We start from the raw sequence: 21305 nt of genomic DNA on the forward strand, positions 1-21305 counted from the left end.
CTCCCACCTCCCCGCCCCCTCAACCCCACCCCGTCCCTCAACCCCACCTCACCAACCTCCCCGCCCCCTCAACCCCACCCCGTCCCTCAACTCCACCTCACCCACCCACCCCCACCCCAGCATGGCTCTGGGGTCCAGTATTCACACACACACACACACACACACACACACACGATAGGGAGAGCAAGCCACGAAAGCTGCACATAGTGCAAGTACAAACTGATTAAAAACACATCCAGGCACGGGTTTGCCGGTCTGCTTCTGAGCCGGATATGAAAGGGGTTCCCTGGTGTGCTGGTGAGCCGTGTGTGGAATGAAATGTTCCAGGAGTGGCAGGCGCGGGAGCTCGGGAAGACAGCTAGCATTTCATTCAGCTCCTGCTGAATGCCTCACTGAGTATCTGGCAAGCCGGAAAGCAGGGTCAAGGAGCGGAGACACCGTGGCTTCAGGCCTGTGCCAGGCAGGCCAGCTCCAGAGAGGCCCATCGTCACTGCTCTCTGAGGATGCCACACCCTGCCCAGGATGCCCTAGACTTCCAGAGATAGGATCTGTGGGTTTCCTCTTGGTACTGATGGGGCTCCGTCTCCACATAGCACTGTGGAGATGACTTCCATGGCTAAACGGCTGTCCCCCTGTGAGGTGACACTCTCCCGTTGTGTCCATAGGTATGACGAGAAGCTGCAAAACCTGCACAAAGGTCAGCCGCCCCCTCCCTCCAAGACGCCACCACCTCGGCCGCCCCTGCCCACCCAGCAGTTCGGCGTCAGCCTGCAATAGTAAGTGAAGAATAGATACTCTGCTCTTCCGAGCAGTGGGGCCCCTCTCTGTCCAGGGAGGTTGCCCCAGGCCTCTGCCTCCTCCCTGCAGGAGAGATAAAGGGTCAAGTTCCCTCTGAGGCTGAGGGCCCATTGCCTCCATGTGTGCCTGGGCGGAAGACAAAGAGCTTTTGGTCACCCTTCAGTGCTGGCTTCCTGCTCTTTGGGCCTCTCCCGTCATCTTCCAAGTGAGACATGCTCATGGGACTTTGATCTTTGGTGGATCTGTCATCTCCTACCTGTTCACCAGGCCAGCTTCCTTCTCATGTATCTTGGGCCCTTCCCCGAGAAGCCTTCCCCCGTACCTCATCACACAGCACCCCCAGCCTACCCCCAATACCCATGTACCCCACCCTCTGGGTCATGAGTTTGTCCCTCTTTGGGGGGGGGTCTCATGCTCTGGTAGTAGACTTGGCTGACATAAATCCAAGGTAGTGTTTTATCCTAAGGCCAAGCTGCCCACAGCACACTCAGGAAGAGCCGGGCCCTTTAGTTAATGCTGTGTGTTAGAGACTTGTACAAGGTTTGATTTTCATTTAAAGCTCTGGCGGCTTGAACGGTCCCTGAGGAGTTGGGAGCCCTGGGAAGAGTTTAAAGGAAGTCTGTTGGGGATTTAAGTTTGTGCCTATCCTTCCTGAACTACCAGGACAGGATTCCTCACGTCTTCATGTGTGGGCTCTGGGATAAGACTTATCCCACGTGCTCTCACAGTCTCCAGTGCATGTGTAGAAAAAAATATGCCCAGTGGATGTCACATCCTAACCCCCAGTACCTGTGGCTGCAACTGGCTTGCAGGAAGGACTTTGCTGATGTGAGTAGCATCTTGAAATAGGGGCTGTCTGGGACACCTTGGTGAGCCCAGGGTAGCCCCTTAGGGTTATATAAGTAAGAGTCTGTGAAGCTGCAAAAGCAAAAAGTATACCCCGGAGCCTCGGGGTACCAGCCCACACCTGTTCTAGACCTGAGCTGTAAGGCAACCTGGGGTGTTGTTTTAAGCTAATTAGTCATCAGAGCCATCAGGAAGCACCTCACTCGAGGTGGTGAGGAGGCTGTCGCATGCTTCTGTAGCTGTCAGCTAGGGAGGTGCGGTAAAGCGGTGTCCCCTGAATAGACGAATACGTTGCATCCACAGGGGAGGAGGGGAGCATCTTGGGATATCACAAAGAGGACTGTTGTTCCGTGTGTCTCCCCGCATCCTCACTGTCTGATGGAGCTTTCTGTCGTGATGGGTGTGGTCTGCTGGACCAACTCCAGGTTGAGTGAGCACATGGCTACTTCCCATCTTAACAGCTTGAGTAGCACCTGTGCCTGCTCCTACTGGTCACACAGTACCTCCCTACCCAACCACACGTTCTCAGAGAGAAGATGCAGTATATGGTGAAATAGTTTGCCTCCCAAACTAGAACACAAACTTGCCACTAAAAGTGTACTTCCCTTTTCTTTTTTTTAATTAGATATATTCTGTACTTCCCTTTTCATGGGTTATGAAAGCTTGCTGTTGTGATTCCCTGGTGGTCCACATATCCTAGATGTTCCCCTGTGGCCACCCCAAAGGCAGGGGAGAGCAGGTGCCTGTAGTAACCACGATCCCCTCTAAGGGCCGCTGGTGAGAGCTCATCGCAGGGGCACCAGGCCATCAAGAGTTTTCAGGATGTTTCTGAGGCGCCTCTGTGCCCTTTCTGCCTCTATGGTTCTGCTGCCAATGTCCCTAGTGGTTCTTCCATTCAGAGCCCCAACTAAAGGCTCCAGCCATACTATCCGATGTCCCGTCGTACCCCGCAGAGCTATCTCTGTCTTCTCAAAACAAAGCAACAAAAAACCCACTAAAAACAGGGCTAGGAGTGCTTGTCACTAAGCCACAGCACACTGTAATTCACCATATTCTGTGATGCGCCATGTACTGGGCTCACTGGCCAGCTGGCCTAACCTAATCAACGCCTACTGGCCAGTAGGACACCCAGGTCGTCTGTCCATAGTTGCACCTCCTACTCACACATATACACGCAACCACTTGGAAATGGAAAACAAGGTACCATGCAGATTCATACATTGTGCACGCGCCTGACCATCGCGATTGGGAACCTGTCAGTGGCTGTTGTCCGTCTTGCAGCTCAACGGTGTGGCTGAGTTTGGGGGAAAGACTTGGGTTTTGTTTTATTTTATACGTGTGAGTGTTTTTGCTTATATGTGTGCCTATGCACCGTATATGTGCCTGCTTCCCACAGAGGCCAGAAGAGAGCATCAGATCCCCTATAACCAGAGTTACAGATGGCTGAGATGCCATGTAGGTGCTGGGAATGAGACCTGGGTCCTCTACAGAATAGACTGTGCTCGTAACCGCTGAACCATCTCTCCAGTCCTGGAGAAGGGGCTATTTTTGTTCATCTCAGAAGGGAGAGATTGACAGACTAAGGAGGGATTCTGTCTGAGTCTAGTCTGCAGGTCACTGCATTGATGGAGTTGTTGGTAGGAACATAGGTGACTCAGGCGGCTGTATCAATGAGAAGCCCACACCCCAGCATTCCTAGAGCCCCTGTGGGACTGGCCGACAGCTCCAAGAGGCTCTCCTTCCTAGCAGTAGCTCACTGTTTATATAACCTTATACGAGCCTCCTATGTCTTGTAAGTTTCTGGTGAGTGTCCTGAGTCTTGTGAATTTCCCTCCTCCCTCTCCCCTTTCCTCCCCTCACCAAGAGGGGATGGGTCTTTATGAAGTGAACCACTCCCCAACCAGGCCACCTGGGATACCTTCGGTGACCTGAGCACTTGCAGGATGTGTTGACACAGAGTTGTCAGTGGACAGGAGGCTACTGGGACTGTCACATCGCTAGAGTTATTTCTGTTCCAAGACCAGTTACTGCTTTTAACAATCAATACATGGAACAAACAGGCGGAGCTGGGGTGCATCCGGGTGGTAGAGCGCTTGCTTGCCTAGTGTGTGTTTCCACTGCGGCCACTCCAGCACCACCCGGGAAAATCCACTTCATTATCTCTTTAGGGATAGCAAGCAACATCAGATGCCTATGAGTACATTCCGGGCACGCCACTTTAAGACATAATCTGTGTGATTGCTTCTTTAAATTAATATTTTATGCTGTCTCATTGCCAATGACTATAATAAAATGGCAATAAACGTATTAAATAAAGCACCCGATATGTAATTTGTTTGGACTGTGAATGAATGGAAGACATTAAAATTCATAACCAAAGCCTATTCGCCAATGTTAATTTGCTGATTTAAGTTCACGACAGAAAGCCATCGCTTGGAATGAGCTGCTTAAGCCGGCAGAGGAAGGCAGGGTCAGGGAGCCCGAGGTCTCCTGGCTCAGCCGGGGCTGGGAGGCTCTTGCTTAGCCCTGGGCTCCATCCCAGCACCGCAGAAATACACAGGCTGCTTGCCATCCTCGGGGAGGGAGGGAGGGAAGAGAAGCATCAGTCTCTGGGTACCTGTGGGCCTGGGAAAAGAGGACGAGGCGGGCCAAGCCTTCCAGGTTTGGGAAGTTTGACCTACTGACTTTACACATCCCACTTTCTCTATGTCTAGGGATGAGCCACTGCCTTCCTCACTAACCCTGCCCAAGAGCCTTTTGTGACCATGGGCCTTGCCACAGAGCGTGCAGAATATGTGCCTTCCCTCGCCCTCCTCCAGGAAGCCTTCCCTGATAGCTCCACACAAACTAGGATGTGTGTGCCCCCTCGCCCCTGACACACTCCCCTACTTCCTCCACCTGCCCTTCGGAGTAGCATATGGTGTCCGGATGTAGGACTGACCTACTTGAGCATCTAGGGACTGTCCAGGCCTGGGTTTTTGGGTCAGCTTCCCTTTTTCTAAGTATGTGATGCTGTGTCGGTTAAGTTTATCACAGCCACGGGCTACTGCCACTCTTGTCTAATCCCAGAACGTTCCCACCACACCTGCAGCCCTGCTTGCCTCACAAGCCCCCACAGGCACAAGCCCACTTCCCAGCTCCACATTCCAGACATTTCAAGTAAATGGAGCCACACCACATGTGGCCGATTTTAGCCGTATCTGCCTGGTGTCACTTTGGGGGTTGTACCAGATTCTGTTTGTTCTATAGCAGTTACTGAACACATTACTTGTTTTCACTTAGTCCTTATTATGTCTAACGGTGGTCTGAGAATTCACATGTAAGATTGTGAGTTCCTGGGTTTTCTGTTTCCCTTGGGTCTACTTACAGCCAGAGGGCGAATCACCTGCTTCCCAGTTGCTGGGATTATACGCACATTCACCTGCTTGGCTTTTTAATGCTGTTTCAGGGCTTGAGCTCAGACTCGTGTGCTTACTTGCACGACCGATGGGCGCTTTACCTGTGCACCATTCCCCAGGCCCTGCGCTGTGCTTTGTTGATGTCCCCAGAGTATCTGACCTGCTCCCTTGCGACTGGCCTAGTGGTGGGGAGAGGGCTGCCCTGGACCCTGGTTCTGTGCTGTGTGTGCTGGCCTAACTTACTGAGTCCACAGGCTGTGAAACAAGCATCCCTGGAAGCCAGTGTGTCAGATGGAACTGCTCCTCCCAGCAGGGCAAGGAGGCCCAGCGAGAGGCACATGGGTCACAGGCTCCAACCGCAGGAGTAGGCCTGGACAGTCTCTCTAGGGAGTTCATTCTGGTGACGTGTATAGGTAGGAAGCTCCTCATGCTCTTTTCGTCTCGTGAGCTCAGTCTCCCTCTGTCACATTACGGTATTCTAGAAGTCCTGACCAGGAGCCCAGCAGATCAAGGGCCCCCTGCACTTGAATGTCCTGCCTCCAGAACTATAAAAAGAACAGTATTTTATTTATAAATGACACAGCATCAGGGATTTTGTTATAGTGACAGAATAGGTTCTCTACCTCGGTAGAAGTTAGAGATGGTTCACAATTGTGAAGCCATTTCGAATTGCCCATCCAGAGAGGGCTGGTTCCGTAGGCCTAAGGCTCCACATTTTTGAGCCCTGCTACCCTGTAACTGCCCAGCTCCCTCACTGACACCAGATGCCCCAACTCCATAAACAAGCTGTAGTCTGTGCCTTTTGTGCATTTGCTTTTAATCCTAGAACTCAGGAGGCAGAGGCAGGCAGAACTCTGTGAGTTCAAGGCTAGCCTGCTGTACATAGTTTCGGGACAGCCATGGCTAGGTAGTGAGACCCTGTCTCAAAAAAATTTGTGTGTATTATATATTATAATACATCATATATCCATTATGTGTGTGTGTGTGTGAATTTGTAGTACCCTTGGGGCCTAGAAAAGGGCACCAGACCCCCTGGAATTGGAGTTACTAGCAGCTGAGAGCAGTGAGCTCAGTTAGGAGCTGAACTCAGCTTCTCTGGGTAGGAGACTGTGCACTATTAACCGCTGTGCCACCTCTCAGCCTGATTTTGACCCTGCTTGTACCCTCATCAGGCAGTGTGACTTCACGTAAAACAATTTACCTCTGAGCTTCAGTTTGTTCTCTGTAAAAACGGGGATGAACTATTGCCACTAGCAGACTCTCAAAGGCATGAGACACAGCAGCGACCACCAGTCCATCGGCACTGTCCAGCTGCCTTGGCATCCGGGACCTCCCTGGCTGGTCCTGTGGCCAAGGGGCTTTGTGGGCACTGTGGTTATTCCTTCCGTCTTGGGGACTGGACAACCATTTCAGAGTTCTGGCATAGGCTTGGGAGACAATGACGGTCTTAGAGGGCTGGAGAGGCTAGAGCCCTGGGACAGACCCGACGACGCTCACTGCCTGCAAACAGCCAACCAGCTTCATTGTCGTCGCTTCTCCTCCCTACCCCACACCCCCCCTGTTTGTGCATTCACCACACGCAAGGCATGCAAAAGTAAGAAAAGCATGCTTCGACTGATGCCAAGCCCTTCTCCCAGGGGACAGGTGGGGTTTATGAGCAGAGCCTCCCCAGTGCCTTCCGGGCAGATGGCTGGACATTGCTGTGTCCCAGGCTGCTTCTGAGGGTGCCCTTGGCTCTTCAGCTCAGGGGATGGATTTAATGTGCCCCAAGCAGCATCTTTACAAAGACTTGCCCCTGCCCCGTGCCATTGAGGTGCTCAGGAGGGACATGGTATGACATTCCCCCATTGCCCTGGGCATAGCCGCCCAGGCAGGAAGTGAGTGCGGCCCATCTGCTCTCCTGCCTGGGATCATTGGTATTCTGGGCACTGACTTTGTTAGTCCAGGGAACAAGCCTCTCTCTGGGCCACCAAGTAAGAGCTTGGGACTGTGAGGCATTGACAAAGACTCTGAACTGGGGGTGCACTGCAACTAGCAGCGACTTCTGGTTACTATAAACCCTGACAGATAGACACAGAGTGCCACTCCTTAGGACCAAAGACTAGTGAACGGGAGACTTTGGAAAATTTTCTTCCCTAAGGGAACCTGGGTTTTCTCCGCTGACAGAGATGGGGTTGAGTGCTCCCAAAGGCTCTGCCCACCCAAAGATGTGCTTTTAAGTAGCAAAGTGTGGGGAAGCACCAGGCAAAGGGGTCTCTAGTGGCTTAGCCTTGTACAGCATGCTAAGCAGGACTCTCCAAGAAGAGAGCCAGTCTGCTTTTTTCTGTGTGACCTGGACGGTCACCATGGCTTGTCGGGTCAACTTGTTTCCATCTGCCATGGGCCGTTTGTGTTCTGCTTGGGGACACGGCTCAGTCCTGGCATGAGGATGATTTCTTTTTTTTTTTTCTTTTTTAAAGATTTATTTATTATATATATGTACACTGTAGCTGTCTCTAGGCACTCCAGAAGAGGGTGTCAGATCTTGTTATGGATGGTTGTGAACCACCATGTGGTTGCTGGGTTTTGAACTCAGGACCTTTGGAAGAGTAGTGCATGCTCTTAACCGCTGACCCATCTCTCCAGCCCCCATGAGAATGATTTCTAGCATTGATACTATTGCCTTCCTGCTTAACAATACCCCTGCATCCCCAGACTCGGGAGAGGGACTTGTCAGTACCCTTACTTTACAAAACTGGAGACTGAGGCTCAGGAGGCTACAGGCCTGGCTGTCAAGGGCACAGCTCTGGGGAAGGCTGGCACAGGCTGTCAGGCTCCCTAGAAAGCAGCAGTGTGGCTCCTTTGCCCTGTTCCTCCCTCTCCAGAGACATCGCCTCCTCCCTGACAACTGGCAACTAGGAAGTTGACATGGGACAGGCTAGAAAGGGCCCACCCAATCCTGGGCCTCTCATGGTGGCTGTTCAGGGTCCTACATGTGTGTCTTTAGCTGAGAGAAAGATCTCCATCAAACCACATACAGAGTCAGATGCGTGGACACCATTGCTTCATGAGCACTGCACATTGAACTGAGCCCAGTGTTTAAGGTCTGTCCCTAATATCCCACCCAGGACAGCCTGCACGGGAACAGAGTAGGTTTGATGGCTGCTTACAGAGTAACAGGGATGCCTTGGAGGATGTTACTCGTGTGTCATCCTGATGATTCCACACCCAAGCCTGGAGACAGGCCTCAGATCAACTCACTTAACAGAAGGGGAAATGGGGGATCAGGGAGGTCAGTGCTGGGTTTGGATGGAAGAACCGAGGTTGCCACACACTTTGGCTCTGCACTCAATTGAGCAAGTCATGCCACCAATCTGTGCCTCGGTTTCCCCATCCAAGTTCCAGTCAGCCTAAAACATTCATCTCACTTTCATGGAACAGAATAGGTGCTTTCTGTATTCGTACCTGTCCTGTTTCCCATCCCAGTGTCATGACCCACCTTCCTCTTCAGGGGACCCTGAAGGCCTTCCCTGCAGTTTCGGGCCTAGCAGCAAGTATGTATCAGTCAGCTGTCCCTGGTCATGCTGTGTAACAAACAGTCTCCATCTCAGCACATTACAACAGCAGGTCTTCTTTATTTAAGATTTATTTATTTATTTAATGTAAGTACAGTGTAGCTGTTTTCAGACATTTTCTTCTCTCTCTAGCCCCACTTGCTTCAGCCCCACTCACTCTGGCCCAAAGATTGATTTATTTATTATATGTGAGTACACTGTAGCTGTCTCCAGGCACATCAGAAGAGGGCATCAAATCTCATGACAGATGGTTGTAAGCCACCATGTGGTTGCTGGGAATTGAACTCAGGCCCCCCTGGAAGAGCAGTGTGTGCTCTTGAGCCCTGAGCCTCTCTCCAGCCCAACAGCAGGTCTTTTTTCTGTGTCTCAGTCAGTTCTTGTTGGGGAGGCCATGTAACAAGTAGTCTCACCCTCAGCGTGTCGTAGCAATAGGCATTCTTCCCGGGGTTCCATGAAGTCTGTGGAGCAACTTCGGTTCAGCCCACTCTGTGTATCTTATTGTTTTTGACAGCCAGACCAGAGGAGTGGCCTCTACCTGGAACATCTGTTCTCCCTGGGGCATGGGGGTGGGGCTGGAGCAAGTGTGGCCCAGTCAGGAGATCATACAAGACGTGTGTTGTGTCTGCTTATGGCCCATAGCGGGTTGTGTGGGCCAGCCCATGGCCAGTGCACAGAGAGACAACTCCCCTGCAAGTGAAGATGACACCAAGACACTTATCCTAAGATACCGTGGCGCCCGCCGTCTGAGGTCCCAGGCAGCACTAGATGCTAAGGATTCAGACTGCATCGAGTCCTTCCGTCTGTCTGCTGTTGTTGCGTCTCAGGGCCTGTGCTTTGATCATGGACTTTTTTTTTTCATTTCATTTCATTTATTTATTTTTTTAAAACAGGGTCCCTCTGTGGTCTGGGTTGTCCTGGAACTCACTATGTAGACCAGGATCCACCTGCCTCTGCCTCTCAAGTGCTGGGATTAAAGGCATGTGTATACTTCTTAGAATTGAATGAGTGCCTAGTCTAGGCTCCTGAGTCCATGCTTACAGTTAGATATTAATCTATCTTCTTGACTGTAATACTTTTTTCTCTGGCAAGCTCCTACTCATCCCTCAAAACCCTGCCTTGAAGTAGCCCCGAGTATTCCCCACATCATACACTGGGTGGAGTTCCGGCACTCTGTTGTCCTTCCAAAGTTTGGACACTCATGGCTACTTTATGGAGACTGAAGCTTTGTCTCTTTCTGGAGACTCCTTGATGTTGTATCTTCTCTGGAATGGGGAATCTGAGCACCTTCCCATGGCAATGCCTGCCATCAAGGTCTGGAATGAATAAGCCAATACATTCTTCTCCCTCAGCCTCAGAGACAAAAATCAAGGTGAACTCATCCCCCCTGTGCTGCGTTGGACGGTGACATATCTGAGAGAAAAAGGTAAGGAGCTGCCTCTGGCGGGGACACTCAAATGGGACTTTATTTCAGCTCCCAAACACCCCACAAGTGTGTGGGTGCATATGACCTTTGGCTTGCAAGGCAGAAAGAAGCATTGCAGGTGCAAAGGCCCTGTGGTCACTTAGGGTGTGTATACATGAGTGTGGGTCTATGGGAAAGTTAGGGAGGAGAAGCAGGAGTTACTAGAAGGACTTCAGTCTCCAGGCTGCTTCCATGTGACACCATGTGCTAGGCCTGGCTTCCTCTCCTAGCTGTGAAGCCCACAGGGGTCTGGTGGGGAGGCAGCCAACTGGTGATGTTGGGTAGAAGAAAGGCTGAGTATTCTCTCCAGGATCACAAAACTGCTAGGAGTCCTGGGCAACTGGTCACAGGCCTGTGTGTTTCTGCACACCCTTCTCTTAGAGCAGGAGGGAGGGCCTGGAGTTGGGACATCAGATAACCGGAAAAGCCTGACCTGTAGCCACAGGAGGCTGATGCCACAGACAAGGGAGTCACAAAATCTTGGGAAGCCCACAGCGCAGGGATCTGAGGTGTTCGGTCTCTTTTTCCTATAGGACTGCGCACTGAGGGCCTGTTCCGGAGATCAGCCAGTGCCCAGACTGTCCACCAGGTGCAGCGGCTATACAATCAAGGTGATGCCCCAGGCCCCTACCTCCTGCCAGATTCCTGATTGCAGACCCCCAGTCCTCAGGTGTAACTCCTTCTCACCCTAACCCTAGAAACAGGTCTGGAAGGGGCTGCTGCCCTGACACCCTAACCACTGTAGAACGAAGGGTCCTGTGTCCAGACTCCAGGCTGCTAGGCCAGGTGCTGCCCCAGCTCTCATTGCCTGTGTGCCTTCTCCACTGACACCAGGGAGCCACACAGGTCGAACTAACACTGCAAGGTAGGGACATCAATCATGTGATGGTTTGCCAAGGCAGGTCCCACCGTGCAAGCCCAGAGCTGGGAGCATCCCCCAAATAACTCTAAACAAGTAGTTGTCTGGTTCCCAGGGACACTTACTCCTTAACCCTGCTTGACCCACCCACCCCCTTCCTGTGATTGCATTGCCCATTCATCCAACAGTAGCACACACACACACACACACATACACACATAAACACACATACACACACACACATACATACACACACATACACACACATACACACATACACACACATACACACACACATACACACACACATACACACACACATACACACATACACACACACATACACACACATACACACATACACACACACACATACACACATACACACACACATACACACACACATACACACATACACACACACATACACACACATACACACACACATACATACACACACATACACACATACATACACACATACACATACACACACACACATACACACATACACACACATACACACACACATACACACACACACACACACACATACACACACACATACACACACATACACACACACACACACACACACACACACACAGTCCAGAGCCAAGGCCCTGACCTTAGAGTTCAAACCTCCATCCACAGCAAAACCACAGGGAACCATAGCTGACTCCATGGGCACCCTCAAAAAGGTGATACCATAGCAATAAGAGGGAAGCTGGTGGGGTAGAGCACCCCAAAATCCAGGTGGTGACAGAGGCATCCCAGGGGCACATGACTGTGACCCATATCCCCCCCCTCAAGTCCCTGAGCCAAGGGCTGAGTGGGGTGCCTAATCACCACATCATGTCCTGCGTTCAGGGAAGCCTGTGAACTTCGATGATTATGGAGACATGCACCTCCCAGCCGTGATTCTGAAGGCATTTCTTCGAGAGCTACCCCAGCCGCTGCTGACCTTCCAAGCCTACGAGCAGATTCTCGGGATCACCAGTATGTGCCCACTTGAACCCTGGCCTCAGAATGTCCCTGACTACAGACCCGGGTCAGCCTTGGTCTCGGCTGAGGCAGTGTCCGCCCAACCTTGGTCCCTGTGGGTCAGCGGAGGGGAGCATGGGTCCCACCCCTCTATTCATTCAGTGAGGCTTAGCCAATGCTGTCCGTGGGGTGCAGGAGGGGAACTTGCCTGGTGTCACTACCCAGGTGGCTGCATTTCTCCTTCAAGTGAAGTGTACCTGCCCTCCCTGGGAGCCCTGGGGAAGGCTGTAGTCTCCACAGACTGCTGGTGAGCTCACTCCAGGGAATTTAGGAGAGTCATCGCACCAGGCTGGAGCTGACTGTGTCTCTGTGGCTTTTCCCGTCTCCAGTTGGCTGTGTGACTTGGGGCAAGTCGTGTGGCTCCTCTGTGCTTACTCTCCTCACGTGACATCCCCTGGGGCTCAGTGGATGGAGCGTTCACCTGCATCCCATCCTCAGCCCGAATAAAGTAGGCATGGGGCTATGTGGACGTAACTCCAGCTCTTGGAAGGTAGGGGTAGAAAGTTCAGAACATCCTCGGCTCAAAACAAGTGACACCGTGCTCAGCTGACTGCTGTCAGAATCAGTGTCGTGATATTCGGCTGCTCTGCCTGCTTCCCGGGGAGGGGTTAAGAGGGACGACCACGATAACCAAGGTGGCCTGTGTCCCTCCCATGTCCTCTCTGTGACTATCATTCTAAGAAGAGGAGCCTGACGCTGTATCATCTGCAGCCCTGGTCTGGTGGCCCCTTGTTTCCCTGGAAATGTGAATCACAGACAACTCCTTGTCCACTGAGATTACTAAAAAAGCCAGCTCAGTTCCTTGAGACAGCGGCTTTTATTAGAAAGCCCTCAAGCTTTTCATAGTCAGGAATCCTGTATTCTGCAGGGAGCATTCATGCAGTTCCAGGTCTCCTGGTCACCGCACAGGCTCGATGGAAGGGCAGTGATGATGTGTCAGAGGCTGGGGACTCAGGAACAGGATCACATGCACACCAGTGTGTGCACCCACATCTCAGGGAGCTGTGTAAATGCTCATTTATGGGTGGCTTTTTTTTGTTTGTTTGGTGTGTGTGTGTGTTGTTTTGTTTTGTTTTTGAGACAGGATTTCTATGTGTAGCCCTGGCTGTCCTGGAACTCATTCTGTAGACCAGGCCGACCTTAAATTCAGTGATCCATCTGCCTTCCTCTGTCTACCAAGTGCTGGGATTACAGGCTTCTGCAGCCACACTTGATTCTAGTTTAGTTTTAGAGTTCAAATGGAGGATCCAAGGCTGTAGATTAGTTGGTAGGGTTTCCCCCCGCACCCCTGGACTCCATCCCTCCTGTGCACTTCATAAACCAGGCACAGAGACATCCATCTGTAATCCCAGCACTTGGGAAGTGGAGGCAGGAGGCTTAGGAGTTCAAGGGTATCCTCAGCTGCATAGTTAAGTTTGAGGCCAGTCTGGGACACTTGAGAACCTGTCTCAAAACTCAAATGGAGGGCGACTGAGGGAACTGAGAGTCTATTCGTGAAACAGTCACATCCAGACCTCCACGCCCACACCGAAAGTGGGATTTTCCCCAGGAACCACACAGTGGTCTATGTACACTGAGACTCATAGGTAGGTGCATCTGTCTTAGAGGAGGCCAGAGAGTAAACGCTGAGCCTTCCCCAGCCACACAGTCTCCACGGCAGCTGCTGGCTTCATCCTTGTAACCCATAAGCAGCCCTAGGTTATGTCAACACACAGCCATGGTTGTGTTCAAGTAAAATATTACTGAGAGTTGGCATGGTGGTGCACGCTTCTAAAGCCAGCACTTGGGAGGTAGAAAGAACAAACAAAACTGTTATTAAGAGAGAAACTTGCTGGGCCAGATGTGGACGGCCATGTGGGTATAGATTACTGGCCCCAGTGTAGCCTTTGGCTGTTTGCTGAGTGACGGGCTGCCCTGCTTCCCAGCAGGCTGTAGTTTCTGTGGCCATTACACAGAGGTGGGTGGAGCCTGGCAGAAGTAGTGCGGTGCTGTACAAAGCCACATGGCCAGGCTGTCCTGGGGACTGTGCTGTCCCGGCCAGCAGCCTCATGCTATTGCAGGTGTGGAGAGCAGCCTGCGGGTGACCCACTGCCGTCGGATCCTGCAGAGCCTCCCAGAGCACAACTACGCTGTCCTCCGCTACCTCATGGGCTTCCTGCATGAGGTAAGTGTGGCTATAGCTGCCTCCCAGGAGAAGGGAGGCCAGCCCCAAGCCTGGGGCCTCTCGACAGCAGTCCCAGAGCAGACCAGTCCTGTTTGCCTCAGGTCCAAAGTCACAGCCAACCCTACTCTCTTTAACCTCCAAAGGACTTCTTCACTCAAGGCCCAGCCTGGCTCCTCTGAGAAGCCTGACAGTCCAATGGAAGGCCCAGAGATGGGAGCCATGGGGGGGCAGAGGGGACAGTGTGTCGTATGATGTCACATTCCTGGCTTTCTGCGCATATGAGTGTACATGTTCGTGTGTGTGTGTGTGTGTGTGTGTGTGTGTGTGTGTGTGAGCATGCGTGTATGCACACATGCACAGATGATCTTGTGTGAATATACATGTGAGGTCAAAGGTCAGTGTCAGAGGTCTTCCTCACTGGCTCTCCGTTTTTGGTGATGAAGACTCTTACAGACCTGGATCTCATCTCATTTATTCAGTCACCCATTATCAGCTGGGCAGTGAGCAGTGAGTTCCTGGGATCTGACTGTCTTTATACTCCCGTACCCAAGTGCTCGCTCGGATTATAGGCATGTACCACCACACTTATTTTTTTTGGGGGGGGGAGGACAGGAATTGAATCCAGGTCCTGTGTCACATATTTTAGCTGCTGAGCCATCTCCCCAACTGCCCTCTACTGTACCCCCACATTCACAAGCAATTCTGTCTCTCCCTGTTGCCTGGTTACGTTTCATGCAAGCGGGGATACGTTCATGCCCTCTTACTGGAGAAGGTGTTCTCAAGCTCCTCCTCAAACACTGGTGTGAGCTGGGCTTGTTCCCATACAGGGACTCAGCAGCGGGTCTTCTCAGCCCTCAGGGCTCAGTTTCCTTAGCTAGAAAGTGGGGAGTACCGAGTCCTGCTTATCCAGATGGCTGTGTCAGCCAGGAGGAGGAGAGCCCCCAACATAGAAAGCACTTTTCTCTCACTACTGTACCCAGGAGCCTGACCTCAGTTCCCCAACTCTGTCCCCAGACAGAAGCCAGAGGGTGTCTGGTTTAGATCTTCAGTGCTGGGTATCCCACCTCAACCCAGTCTGCCAAAGTGGAAGAGCTGCTGATGAGGTGCTCAGGATATCCTGGAAATCAGATGGTGGAATCAGAGGGTCTCCACAGACAAGGCCAGAACCTTTTACAGATGGGAAAACTGAGAAACCAAGACCCCAAGTGCAGATGTGGCCATCCAGGATTTTGATACTGGCAGAGGCCTCTATTCAAGAATTCTTTTATGTACTTGCCTGTTTGTGTGTGTGTGTATGTATGTGTGTGTGTATGTGTTTGTGTGTGTATGTGTATGTGTGTGTATGTGTATGTATGTGTGTGTATGTGTGTGTATGTGTGTATATGTATGTGTGTGTATGTGTGTATGTGTGTGTATGTGTGTGTTTATGTGTGTGTATGTGTGTGTATATGTGTGTATGGTTGTGTGTGTGTGTATGTGTGTGTATGTATGTGTATATGTGTGTGTGTATGTGTGTGTGCTCATATTCAGCTACATGCTACAGCGTGCACACATGAGGTCAGAAACAGCGTGTAGGAAGCAGGTTCTCTCGGGCCACATGGATTGGTGGGTCCCTCAGATTGCTGGACTCTGCAAAAGCATTCTCAATGATTCCATTGGTTTTTGAGATGGGCTTTTGAGATAGGTTTTCACTGGCCTGGAACTGTGCTTGGATCATTTCTGGGGTTCAAACTCAAGCTGGTACAGCAAGCACTTGCCGAACAGGCCTCTCCTCAGCTCACCCCCTCTCCCTCCAGAGCTCTTTCCACCCTACTGGCCTCCTCAGGGGCGTGAATGGAATCATCCAGAGCTCTCTCTACACACCAGTCTCCCTTGGGGTGAAGGTGGGGTTCAGACAGCTCACGCCTGTGGGTCCCCTCTTCCAGGTATCTCTGGAGAGCATTTCAAACAAGATGAACAGCTCTAACCTGGCCTGTGTGTTTGGGCTGAACTTGATCTGGCCATCACAGGGCGTGGCTTCCCTGAGCGCCCTGGTACCTCTGAACTTGTTCACAGAGCTGCTGATAGAGTACTATGACAAAGTCTTCAGTGCCCAGGAGGCCCCTGGGGGGCACACCCGGGATACTGTGGAAATACAACAGGCTGGCCCTGTTACCAAAGAACTCACGAAGACAGGCACTCCCCGGGCCTCACCATACCTGTCCCGCCTCCGTATCTCCTGACTAGCTGGAGACACCTCAAGATGGAGATTGGAGATGCCCCCTTCCAATCTATGCATCTGTGTACCTGTTTGTCTTATGAACTTATTGTCTTTAAAAAGACACAGGAATTAAATGAACCCAGAACTTTCTAGTGGGGATTTTGTGCTTCTGGTTGTTGGGTCCATCGTGGTTCCAGGATATGTCTGAAATGACATACATGTGTGAGGGCAACTCTTCTGAACTATATCTCAGCACGATTAAAGGGAAATGTGAATTTGTTGGTAAGGGGCCAGGAGCAGTCACTGCTGGCTGCAGTGCTATGTGACAGGCCATCCAAGTCAGTGACTCACACAGCTGTAGACTGGCCACAGTCCATAGGTTACCTGACATTTCACAGGTCTTTGGGGAACACACACATGCCCGGGGCTGGGTTGGCTATCATCTGGGAAGTTACCTGTCTGGCCAATTACTCCTATCCTCCAGCAGGTGGCATGGGGTATATGGTGTCTTGGGCAGAGGTGCTGCACAAGGTTTGTGTGATCTTTGAGATCGTGGACAGCAATGCTCAGGTCCTGGTAGAGAAGGATGTCCGGTTGACCACAGTGGAAAGATGAGCATTGTTGAGACTCCCGAAAAGGGGTGGAGCTACTGTTTAGCAGCCAGCCAGCTAGAGGGCTCCAGGTTTCCTGGCCTCAGACTGTCCCCTGAGGGTTATAAACTGGGCCCTTTACATCAGCAAATACAGTGCTGTGAAGTCCCCTACAGAAAGTTCCATACATTATTCTGATTGGACAAGCTGCGATCATGTGCCCATCCTGGACCAATCACTGTGGCCAGAGGATGCACCACAAGGTTTGGCCTAGATCACATGCTTCCTCCCGGAATCACCACCACTGGGAGAGCCGTGTGCCAGCTGCCTTCACACTCTATAGCAGACAGAAGGGAATGGATGCTGAGCTCTCACCCTCCAGGCCTGGATGGGAGCTGCCCCACGCTGTAGCGTGACTTCAGTGCCTGTCCTACATTGTAGGGAAAGAACGGGAACAGGAGCTCCACTAAGCTGTGGCTGTGAGAACTTCTCACAGGGTAGATTAGGAAGTAGAATCAGGAAGTGAGGTCAGACTATGAGCCTCACAGTCGCTTCCTGCATGATCCACATTCTCATCTCCAAACGTTTATAGAACCTTCCAGAACATTGCCAGAAACTGACTGGGCCACGTTTTACCCCATATAAGCCCCTGGAGGTCATTCTGCGCCCCTGAAGGGTGCCAGTGTCTCTCAGTAGCTAACACACTGCAGACTCCATAGAGGGTGAAGACATGCCTGGGAACTAGAGCCCTGCTAACTGTCATTCTGGCCCAGACAGTACTGCTAGCCTGCCAGACAGTACTGCTAGCTGGTCAGTGGCCCTGTAAACACCCGGCTTCTGAGCATGGGCTTGGCTGACCATGCGGGATGGCTCCCTCTCCCATAGGAAACTGTTGAAATGTTCCCTCTTCTACCCCAGAGATGCAGAGAACACAGAGGCATCTAGCCCAGCTTAAAAGGATTTCCTACTGTGAACAAGGGCTGAGTCTGTGTCCTCGGTCACAGTCCTAGCCCACAAACAAGAGCCCAAAGACCCGTCCATAAAAGTAAGAGTGTGCCGGTGCACATAGCCGTGCTGTTGAAAAACGCCACGGCCCAAATTAACTTCAGCATGCAGATTACAGTCCCTCATGAAGGGAGGTGGGGATACAAACCCAAGGTAGGAACCTGGAGGCAGCAACTGAGGCAGCCTCCCTTCCCCCCTCCCCTCCTCCCTACTTCTCCTCCTCCTCCTCTCTCCCTCTTCCTACTCTTCTCCTCTCCCCCCTTCTCCTTCCTCTCTTCTTCTCCTTCCCCTCCCCCTCCTTCTCTCCTCCTTCCTCTCCTCCTCCCCCTCCTCCTCTTCTTCCTCCAGTATCCTACAAAGCCTTAATTTTTCCTCTTGTTTCTTTTACTTTGATTTCTTCATTCTTTTTTCTATTTCCTTTTAGTCTCCTTTTCTTCCCCCCTTTTTTCTTTCTCTCACTTTCCTTCTTTCTCCCTTCTTTTCTCCCCCCTTTTCTTTTTTTTCTCCACTTCCCTCCTCTTTCTCCTCCCTCTCCCCTCCCTTTCTTCCTTCTGACAACCCCCAACCCTTCCTCTCTGGCCTCAAACAGTCAAACAAAGTGGGCTTCCAGCACGGCTCAGCATGGTCCTGGAGGCAGCCGGCCCCCTTGTCCTGGTCGTAGCCTCTGGAAAGGCCACCATGCTTCTGCGCCACCCCCCTCCATGGCGTCTGTGCTCACAGAATGCTGAATAACCCCAAAGGGTCTCAGAGTTCTGCTGCCAGGGAGAAAGAAAGAAAGCAAAATGATGGCTCCCTTAAGAGCCCGCCATTGTGAGCCCCGAATTAACAATGACATTAAATCAAGCCTCATGCATTATGCAGCGGGGTTTACAGGGAAATGCATGTCTGTGAAATATATGTTTCAAATTTCCTGACTTGGAGAGGTGCCCCAAGATGGTCTCCTGCCGCTCCTTTGATAACAGTTTCTCTTCACAATCGGTAATTGTGGAATCCCAGCCCAGCGCTGCATGGCCCCCGTCACCTTTCTGTGTCTCAGTACAATTTCCCCATCGTTCCCACAGCAAAAGAAAGTGATTATGGCAGTCACATGTAGGAAGCACATGACATGTCCCAGCTTAAAACAATGCCAACAGAGCCTGCATGAGGGCTCCAGGGTGTCCCCATCACCCGGACAGACACGGGATAGATTATCCAAGCACTCACTTTTGCAGAGATGACAGAGATTTCCAGTGGCTGCAGAGGTTTCGGCAGGCTGCCCAGAACTTGTGGTTGACATTCAGAGAAAGAATGAATTGACAGAACAAACCACAGATACCTCCCCAGACCCACACATGTTAGGGTCTGTGATGGCGGGAGATGTCTGGGAAGGAAAATAAATGTCAGTAAAATAAAAGTCACTCGTTGAGGACTGAAGCACAGAGTGCTTCAGACACTGAGAGAATATTCAGTGAGCTTTGGAAATCAGCACTGCATCTGAGAATGATCCGGAAGGCTGACCAGAGCATGGCCTGACAATCAAGAACAGCAGGTAAGTCAAGGTGTGTCACCAGTGTGACTGAAGAGCATCCTCCGTTAATATGGCCAGAACTGACCTGTGTGTGTGTTGATTTGGATCACAGTTTCCCCTGGTGACCATCCCTGCTGGTCAGCACTGGCAAACCTCCATGGCACACAGACTGGCAGGAGAACTTAACCCAAGGTCACGTCTGCAAGCCCACAACAGCTCATCGCCGAGTGGTTTCATAGACACTGAATGATATACAAGCAGAAGTGGTTATTACAGCCTGAATGGTAGGTGGTAAGGGGGGGCTCAGTGGGTAAAGGGGCTTGCAGGCAAGCCTGGTGACTGGAGTTCAGTTCCTGGGACTCCCATGGTAGAAGGAAAGAACTGCCTCTAACAAGTTGTCCTCTGACCTTCACATGTGCACCATGGCATGTGGGTGCCCCCACACATGTACACAGACACACACCTGTCCCCCCATACTAAACAGAAAAAAATAACTGAGTGGGGGTGTAGAGAACACAGTTTGGTGATAGAGCACGGGCTTAGCATGTGTAAGGTCCTGGGTTTCAGCCTTCGGTGCTTGAGGAAGAAGAAAGGCGCAGACAGGTGGGGGCAGGGCACAAAGTGTGAAGCCATAATAAACATGTTGAACTCCTGGACCTAAGCCACGTTTACAGGCCATCATACTCAACAACAGAGGCGTGTGCGCTATTCCTAAGTGCGCAGGATGCAGCTGCCAATGTAGACCAGAGTCTGGGTCTTGAGACAAACTCTGGCAAATTAAGGGAGTTAAAATGGAGCAAAGAACACAACGGAATAAAATTGATCCTGGAAATCAATGACTTCGAGGGTGGAAGAATCCAAGTATATGAAAAAAATTTTTTTAGATACACAAATCAGTGAGTTAAAGACAAAGTCAGGATGGAAGCCTCTCCTGGCTCTGTTGATATTTTAAAGATTTTTGTTGTTAATTATGGTGTGCGGTATACATCTGTGCCAGGGCATGTGTGTGAGTGTAGGTGTCCAAGGAGGCCTGAGAAGGGTAGTGGGTTACCTGGAGGTGAAGTTACAGGTAATTAGTTGCATGGGAACCACTTGGTGTGAGTGCTGGGAACTGAACGGTGTGAGTCCACTGTCAGGGCAGCAAGTGCCTTTCCCTGCCAAGCCATCTCTCTAGCCACACCCTTTACTAGAGACAGAGTTTCTCATTGGTCAGTTGGGCTGGATTGGTTGGTCAGCACGCCCCAGAGTTTTCTCTGTTTGCCTCCTCAGTACTAGGGTTACAAGCAAGTACCAGGCTATGCCTCCTCCTCCTTTTTTTTTTCTTTTTCTTTTTTTTTTTTTTTTTTTTTTTTTTTTGGCATGGGTTCTGTTCTCTGGCTTCTATGGTAAGCACTTTGCTGACTGAGCTAACTCCCCAGTTCCCAAGAAAATAATTTGAATTCACACTCAAAATAAGCTCAAGACACGCTAATGTCACAACAGATCAACATTCATGAAGCCTTAAAGCACAGCCTCCAGGGAGAGCTAAAAGCTCGTCGGAGAAAAACGAAAGAAGCAACCCGAAGCAATGGCTAGGACTGCGCCAGAGCAAGAGTCAAGGGAGGGAGATAAAAGCTAACAGAAATTTGGACTAGAGTGTGTTGTGTGTCCCAGGTTTTTTCTTTCTTCCGTTCTTTGTTTCTTTCTTTTCTTCCTTCCCTTCCTCTTTCTTTTTTTGGACACAGAGCCTTACTATGTACTCTTAGTTGTCCTGGAACCCACTATATGGACCAGAATGACCTTGAGTTAAAAGATCTGCCTGATCCCACCTTCCAGTATTAGAATCAAAGGTGCAAACCAACACTCGGGGGCCCTACCTTGCCTTCTATTGCTCTGATA

At 51.1% G+C, this 21305-nt stretch overlaps 1 protein-coding gene across 2 annotated transcripts in view; it reads left to right on the plus strand.

Annotated features, from left to right (window-relative positions):
- Arhgap8 (Rho GTPase activating protein 8) overlaps positions 1 to 16475 on the plus strand; it is a 47574-nt gene extending 31099 nt beyond the window's left edge. For both annotated transcript variants that reach the window (XM_052160192.1, XM_052160191.1), the window contains exons 7-12: positions 666 to 776; positions 9946 to 10019; positions 10592 to 10669; positions 11788 to 11916; positions 14022 to 14125; positions 16051 to 16475. In XM_052160192.1, coding sequence (XP_052016152.1) covers positions 666 to 776; positions 9946 to 10019; positions 10592 to 10669; positions 11788 to 11916; positions 14022 to 14125; positions 16051 to 16347 — 793 coding nt within the window. In that variant the 3' untranslated portion in view covers positions 16348 to 16475. The remainder of the gene's footprint in view (positions 1 to 665; positions 777 to 9945; positions 10020 to 10591; positions 10670 to 11787; positions 11917 to 14021; positions 14126 to 16050) is intronic.
- The last annotated feature ends 4830 nt before the right edge of the window (positions 16476 to 21305 follow it).

The sequence above is a fragment of the Apodemus sylvaticus genome, chromosome 17 (genome assembly GCF_947179515.1).
Source record: "Apodemus sylvaticus chromosome 17, mApoSyl1.1, whole genome shotgun sequence".
Lineage (NCBI taxonomy): Eukaryota > Metazoa > Chordata > Mammalia > Rodentia > Muridae > Apodemus > Apodemus sylvaticus.